This window comes from Lissotriton vulgaris, unplaced genomic scaffold (assembly GCF_964263255.1).
Source record: "Lissotriton vulgaris unplaced genomic scaffold, aLisVul1.2 SCAFFOLD_1477, whole genome shotgun sequence".
Lineage (NCBI taxonomy): Eukaryota > Metazoa > Chordata > Amphibia > Caudata > Salamandridae > Lissotriton > Lissotriton vulgaris.
The window spans coordinates 324,811-331,572 of record NW_028244498.1 but is presented as its reverse complement, the minus strand read 5'-3'; the positions used below and the strand labels follow the sequence as shown (position 1 = coordinate 331,572).

The following is a 6,762-nucleotide window of genomic DNA, read 5'->3' as shown; positions in this document are numbered from 1 at the left end:
GTAAGAACATACATAAGATGACATTTTTAGACCCAGTGGCTTGCCTGTGAATTAAATTGCTTTCTTGGAACAACTGCTAACTATCCCTTCTTTGTAATAGATAAACCCTCCCCTCTCCCCGTTTTTAGTCGACCCTCTCCAAAAACCGGGGCATGAGCTAAATTGCTCGAAATCTGCCCGGACAGCTGGTGAAAACCCGGGACCGACCCGGGCAAATCCGGGACGCCTGGTCACCCTAGTCAAGCCCCCTTGATCAATGCGGAAGCCATAAGGGGCTTAGCGGGAGTATCCTGCCAGCACTGTAGGGCCCTCTGTGAGGAGAACATCGCAGGGCGGGTGGGCATGTCGCCCTGGCTTCCCTGCTGCCCCCTGCTGCCCTGGCTTCCCTGCTGCCCCCTGTCGCCCTGGCTTCCCTGATGCCCCCTGTCGCCCAGCTGCCCCCCGTTGCCCTGCTGCCCCCTGCTGCCCCCTGTCGCCCTGGCTTCCCTGCTGCCCCCTGTCGCCCAGCTGCCCCCTGTCGCCCTGGCTTCCCTGCTGCCCCCTGTCGCCCAGCTGCCCCCTGTCGCCCTGGCTTCCCTGCTGCCCCCTGTCGCCCTGGCTTGCCCTGCTGTCCCCTGTCGACTTGGCTTGCCCAGCTGCCCCCTGTCGCCCTGGCTTCCCTGCTGCCCCCTGTCGCCCTGGCTTCCCTGCTGCCCCCTGTCGCCCTGGCTTCCCTGCTGCCCCCTGTCGCCCTGGCTTCCCTGCTGCCCCCTGTCGCCCTGGCTTCCCTGCTGCCCCCTGTCGCCCTGCTGCCCCCTGTCGCCCTGGCTTCCCTGCTGCCCCCTGTCGCCCTGGCTTCCCTGCTGCCCCCTGTCGCCCAGCTGCCCCCTGTCGCCCTGGCTTCCCTGCTGCCCCCTGTCGCCCAACTGCCCCCTGTCGCCCTGGCTTCCCTGCTGCCCCCTGTCGCCCTGGCTTCCCTGCTGCCCCCTGTCGCCCTGGCTTCCCTGCTGCCCCCTGTCGCCCTGGCTTCCCTGCTGCCCCCTGTCGCCCAGCTGCCCCCTATTGCCCTTCTGCCCCCTGCTGCCCCCTGTCATCCTGGCTTCCCTGCTGCCCCCTGTCGCCCTGCTGCCCCCTGTCGCCCTGGCTTCCCTGCTGCCCCCTGTCGCCCAGCTGCCCCCTGTCGCCCTGGCTTCCCTGCTGCCCCCTGTTGCCCAGCTGCCCCCTGTTGCCCTGCTGCCCCCTGCTGCCCCCTGTCGCCCTGGCTTCCCTGCTGCCCCCTGTCGCCCTGGCTTCCCTACTGCCCCCCTGGCTTCCCTGCTGCCCCCTGTCGCCCTGGCTTCCCTGCTGCCCCCTGTCGCCCTGGCTTCCCTGCTGCCCCCTGTCGCCCTGGCTTCCCTGCTGCCCCCTGTCGCCCTGGCTTCCCTGCTGCCCCCTGTCGCCCAGCTGCCCCCTGTCGCCCAGCTGCCCCCTGTTGCCCTGCTGCCCCCTGCTGCCCCCTGTCGCCCTGGCTTCCCTGCTGCCCCCTGTCGCCCTGGCTTCCCTGCTGCCCCCTGTTGCCCTGGCTTCCCTGCTGCCCCCTGTCGCCCAGCTGCCCCCTGTCGCCCTGGCTTCCCTGCTGCCCCCTGTCGCCCTGGCTTCCCTGCTGCCCCCTGTCGCCCTGGCTTCCCTGCTGCCCCCTGTCGCCCTGGCTTCCCTGCTGCCCCCTGTCGCCCTGGCTTCCCTGCTGCCCCCTGTCGCCCTGGCTTCCCAGCTGCCCCCTGTCGCCCTGGCTTCCCTGCTGCCCCCTGTCGCCCTGGCTTCCCTGCTGCCCCCTGGCTTCCCAGCTGCCCCCTGTCGCCCTGGCTTCCCAGCTGCCCCCTGTCGCCCTGGCTTCCCTGCTGCCCCCTGTCGCCCTGGCTTCCCTGCTGCCCCCTGTCGCCCTGGCTTCCCTGCTGCGCCCTGTCGCCCTGGCTTCCCTCCTGTCGCCCTGGCTTCCCTGCTGCCGCCTGTCGCCCAGCTGCCCCCTGTCGCCCTGGCTTCCCTGCTGCCCCCTGTCGCCCTGGCTTCCCTGCTGCCCCCTGTCGCCCAGCTGCCCCCTGTCGCCCTGGCTTCCCTGCTGCCCCCTGTCGCCCTGGCTTCCCTGCTGCCCCCTGTCGCCCTGGCTTCCCTGCTGCCCCCTGTCGCCCAGCCGCCCCCTGTTGCCCTGGCTTCCCTGCTGCCCCCTGTCGCCCTGGCTTCCCTGCTGCCCCCTGTCGCCCTGGCTTCCCTGCTGCCCCCTGTCGCCCTGGCTTCCCTGCTGCCCCCTGTCGCCCTGGCTTCCCTGCTGCCCCCTGTCGCCCTGGCTTCCCTGCTGCCCTCTGTCGCCCTGGCTTCCCTGCTGCCCCCTGTCGCCCTGGCTTCCCTGCTGCCCCCTGTCGCCCAGCTGCCCCCTGTCGCCCTGGCTTCCCTGCTGCCCCCTGTCGCCCTGGCTTCCCTGCTGCCCCCTGTCGCCCTGGCTTCCCTGCTGCCCCCTGTTGGCCTGGCTTCCCTGCTGCCCCCTGTCGCCCTGCTGCCCCCTGTCGCCCTGGCTTCCCTGCTGCCCCCTGTCGCCCTGGCTTCCCTGCTGCCCCCTGTCGCCCAGCTGCCCCCTGTTGCCCTGCTGCCCCCTGCTGCCCCCTGTCGCCCTGGCTTCCCTGCTGCCCCCTGTCGCCCTGGCTTCCCTGCTGCCCCCCTGGCTTCCCTGCTGCCCCCTGTCGCCCTGGCTTCCCTGCTGCCCCCTGTCATCCTGGCTTCCCTGCTGCCCCCTGTCGCCCTGCTGCCCCCTGTCGCCCTGGCTTCCCTGCTGCCCCCTGTCGCCCAGCTGCCCCCTGTCGCCCTGGCTTCCCTGCTGCCCCCTGTCGCCCTGGCTTCCCTGATGCCCCCTGTCGCCCTGCTGCCCCCTGCTGCCCCCTGTTGCCCTGCTGCCCCCTGCTGCCCCCTGTCGCCCTGGCTTCCCTGCTGCCCCCTGTCGCTCTGGCTTCCCTGCTGCCCCCTGTCGCCCAGGCTTGCCCTGCTGCCCCCTGTCGCCCTGGCTTGCCCTGCTGCCCCCTGTCGCCCTGGCTTGCCCTGCTGCCCCCTGTCGCCCAGGCTTGCCCTGCTGCCCCCTGTCGCCCTGGCTTCCCTGCTGCCCCCTGTCGCCCTGGCTTGCCCTGCTGCCCCCTGTCGCCCTGGCTTGCCCTGCTGCCCCCTGTCGCCCTGGCTTGCCCTGCTGCCCCCTGTCGCCCTGGCTTGCCCTGCTGCCCCCTGTCGCCCTGGCTTGCCCTGCTGCCCCCTGTCGCCCTGGCTTCCCTGCTGCCCCCTGTCGCCCAGCTGCCCCCTGTCGCCCTGGCTTCCCTGCTGCCCCCTGTCGCCCAGCTGCCCCCTGTTGCCCTGCTGCCCCCTGTCGCCCTGGCTTCCCTGATGCCCCCAGTCGCCCACCTGCCCCCTGTCGCCCTGGCTTCCCTGCTGCCCCCTGTTGCTCTGGCTTCCCTGCTGCCCCCTGTCGCTCTGGCTTCCCTGCTGCCCCCTGTCGCTCTGGCTTCCCTGCTGCCCCCTGTCGCCCTGGCTTGCCCTGCTGCCCCCTGTCGCCCTGGCTTGCCCTGCTGCCCCCTGTCGCCCTGGCTTGCCCTGCTGCCCCCTGTCGCCCTGGCTTGCCCTGCTGCCCCCTGTCGACTTGGCTTGCCCTGCTGCCCCCTTTCGCCCTGGCTTCCCTGCTGCCCCCTGTCGCCCTGGCTTGCCCCGCTGCCTCCTGTCGCCCTGGCTTCCCTGCTGCCCCCTGTCACCCTGGCTTCCCTGCTGCCCCCTGTCGCCCAGCTGCCCCCTGTCGCCCTGGCTTCCCTGCTGCCCCCTGTCGCCCTAGCTTCCCTGCTGCCCCCTGTCGCCCTGGCTTCCCTGCTGCCCCCTGTCGCCCTGGCTTCCCTGCTGCCACCTGTCGCCCTGGCTTCCCTGCTGCCACCTGTCGCCCTGGCTTCCCTGCTGCCACCTGTCGCCCTGGCTTCCCTGCTGCCCCCTGTCGCCCTGGCTTGCCCTGCTGCCCCCTGTCGCCCTGGCTTGCCCTGCTGCCCCCTGTCGCCCTGGCTTGCCCTGCTGCCCCCTGTCGCCCTGGCTTGCCCTGCTGCCCCCTGTCGCCCTGGCTTCCCTGCTGCCCCCTGTCGCCCTGGCTTCCCTGCTGCCCCCTGTCGCCCTGGCTTGCCCAGCTGCCCCCTGTCGCCCTGGCTTCCCAGCTGCCCCCTGTCGCCCAGCTGCCCCCTGTTGCCCTGCTGCCCCCTGCTGCCCCCTGTCGCCCTGGCTTCCCTGATGCCCCCTGTCGCCCAGCTGCCCCCTGTCACCCTGGCTTCCCTGCTGCCCCCTGTCGCCCTGGCTTCCCTGCTGCCCCCTGTCGCCCTGGCTTGCCCCGCTGCCCCCTGTCCCCCTGGCTTGCCCTGCTGCCCCCTGTCGCCCTGGCTTGCCCTGCTGCCCCCTGTCGCCCTGGCTTGCCCTGCTGCCCCCTGTCGCCCTGGCATGCCCTGCTGCCCCCTGTCGACTTGGCTTGCCCTGCTGCCCCCTGTTGCCCTGGCTTCCCTGTCGCCCTGGCTTGCCCCGCTGCCCCCTGTCGCCCTGGCTTCCCTGCTGCCCCCTGTGGCCCTGGCTTCCCTGCTGCCCCCTGTGGCCCTGGCTTCCCTGCTGCCCCCTGTCGCCCATGCCCCCTGTCGCCCTGGCTTCCCTGCTGCCCCCTGTCGCCCTGGCTTCCCTGTCGCCCTGGCTTCCCTGCTGCCCCCTGTCGCCCAGCTGCCCCCTGTCGCCCTGGCTTCCCTGCTGCCCCCTGTCGCCCTGGCTTCCCTGCTGCCCCCTGTCGCCCTGGCTTCCCAGCTGCCCCCTGTCGCCCTGGCTTCCCTGCTGCCCCCTGTCGCCCTGGCTTCCCTGTCGCCCTGGCTTCCCTGCTGCCCCCTGTCGCCCTGGCTTCCCTGCTGCCCCCTGTCGCCCTGGCTTCCCTGCTGCCCCCTGTCGCCCAGCTGCCCCCTGTCGCCCTGGCTTCCCTGCTGCCCCCTGTCGCCCTGGCTTCCCTGCTGCCCCCTGTCGCCCAGCTGCCCCCTGTTGCCCTGCTGCCCCCTGCTGCCCCCTGTCGCCCTGGCTTCCCTGCTGCCCCCTGTCGCCCAGCTGCCCCCTGTCGCCCTGGCTTCCCTGCTGCCCCCTGTCGCCCGTCTCCCTGGTCTGAACCCGGTGAGCTGCCCTGCCTACGCTGGACTGGAAGGCCAGCAGGCTCCTAAGAGTCCTGTCCAATCCACATTTGCCACTTTTTGTGTTGGGGGGCACAGGATTTAGCACGGTCATATGAGCAAAGCCGACGCCTCACCCCTATTTCTCCCTCAGGAATCCTCCTGATCGTTTTTCTCTTTTTGCTGGACGGCCTTAAATATATATGTATATGTAAATATGTATTATATAATTGTCCAAGTCTAATTGCTGTTAAAATGTAATCCTGTGTGAATTTACTATTTGTATATATAGAACTCTAACCACTAATATATGTAGTAGACTTTTGTACTTACTACTATTCCTATGTGATTTAAGAGTTTATCTGTTTGTATCTCTTCCTTGAGTGACTTTCAACTTGTACATTTGCAATATTTTCCTGTTTTTATCTCTTCCTTGAGTGACTTTACACCTTGTACATTTGCAATGTTTTCTGTTTGTATCTCTTGTGTAACTCATGTAATCCAAAGTCCTTACGTAACGCAACTGGTTCTTTTGTAAAGCGCTCTGACACCTTCGGGTAATGTTCGCGCTATATAAAATTGCATGTGGACAGTGGTTCAATGTTTAATTAGTCAATAATTCTTTAGGTAATGTGCGGACATGGATACTGAGAGTGGGACACAAGCCTGCGTCCTACTATAGAAACATCAAGCTATACAGTTGGGGAAGCACCACAACACTTCTCATACATACACTGTGATGTTATTATCTCCTATGTAGAGTTGTTCCTTGCGATTGTTTGTCTATTGATGATTTGTCTTGGCAACAAACTGTGAGCATAGCCTGAGCCTCCCCTTAATGTTTCCCCAACCGTATGTCTCTATGTGTCTATAGTAGGATGCAGGCTTGTGTCCCACTTTCAGTATCTGTACAGCGAACAAAGAATCGCAGAGTTGGGGGCCAGTCGAGTGCTGGTGGTGCCCCTCCGCTTCAGAGAATTCCTTTTGAACTTGGCTCATGATGTCCCCCTGGCTGGACACTTGGGGCAAGACAAGACATACAACCGTCTGGTAACCCACTTTTACTGGCCAAAAATGAGAAATGACGTTTCCAACCACTGCCGGTCCTGCCCCACCTGCCAGGCCAGCGGGAAGAACGCCCGCAAACTCAAGGCACCCCTGCAACCATTCCCCGTGGTCACCACCCCGTTCGAAAGGGTGGGAATAGACATTGTGGGGCCCCTGGACCCCCGAACAGCGCAAGGGCATCGATTCATCCTGATCCTGGTGGACCACGCCACCCGCTATCCCGAGGCCGTTCCCCTTCGAACTGTAACAGCACCAGTGGTAGGCCGAGCCTTAATGGGGATCTTCTCTCGAGTGGGCTTCCCCCGGGAGGTCGTCAGCGACAGGGGCACGAACTTTATTTCAAAGTATATGAAATCCCTCTGGCAGCAGTGCGGGGTCACCTACCGATTCACAACCCCCTATCACCCGCAAGGAAACGGACTGGTCGAGCGGTTCAACCGCACTCTCAAGGGGATGATCATGGGGCTGGAAGAACCCCTACGCCGCCAGTGGGACGTGCTACTCCTGTGCCTCCTCTTCGCCTACCGAGAAGTCCCCCAGAAGT

At 66.7% G+C, this 6,762-nt stretch overlaps 1 protein-coding gene across 1 annotated transcript; it reads right to left on the bottom strand.

Annotated features, from left to right (window-relative positions):
* Positions 1–276: 276 nt before the first annotated feature.
* Positions 277–5,265, bottom strand: LOC147667212 (uncharacterized). Its single transcript, XM_086948845.1, has 6 exons — positions 5,023–5,265; positions 4,675–4,914; positions 4,313–4,450; positions 2,385–2,872; positions 2,021–2,288; positions 277–594 (listed from the first exon to the last, which is right to left on the bottom strand). Exons 1-6 carry the CDS (start codon positions 5,263–5,265, stop codon positions 277–279), a joined length of 1,695 nt encoding a protein of 564 aa, XP_086804971.1.
* Positions 5,266–6,762: the final 1,497 nt, after the last annotated feature.

Bases quoted from the DNA above. Each gene is read 5' to 3' on its own strand.
- LOC147667212 (XM_086948845.1), bottom strand. From the start codon at position 5,265: ATGACCGTGCTAAATCCTGTGCCCCCCAACACAAAAAGTGGCAAATGT. The intron at 2,873-4,312 runs GGGCGACAGGGG...GGCAGCAGGGGG, and splicing joins AGGGGGCAGCAGGGAAGCCA to CAGCAGGGCGACAGGGGGCA. The intron at 595-2,020 runs CAGGGCGACAGG...AGGGCAAGCCAG, and splicing joins ACAGGGGGCAGCAGGGAAGC to GGCGACAGGGGGCAGCAGGG.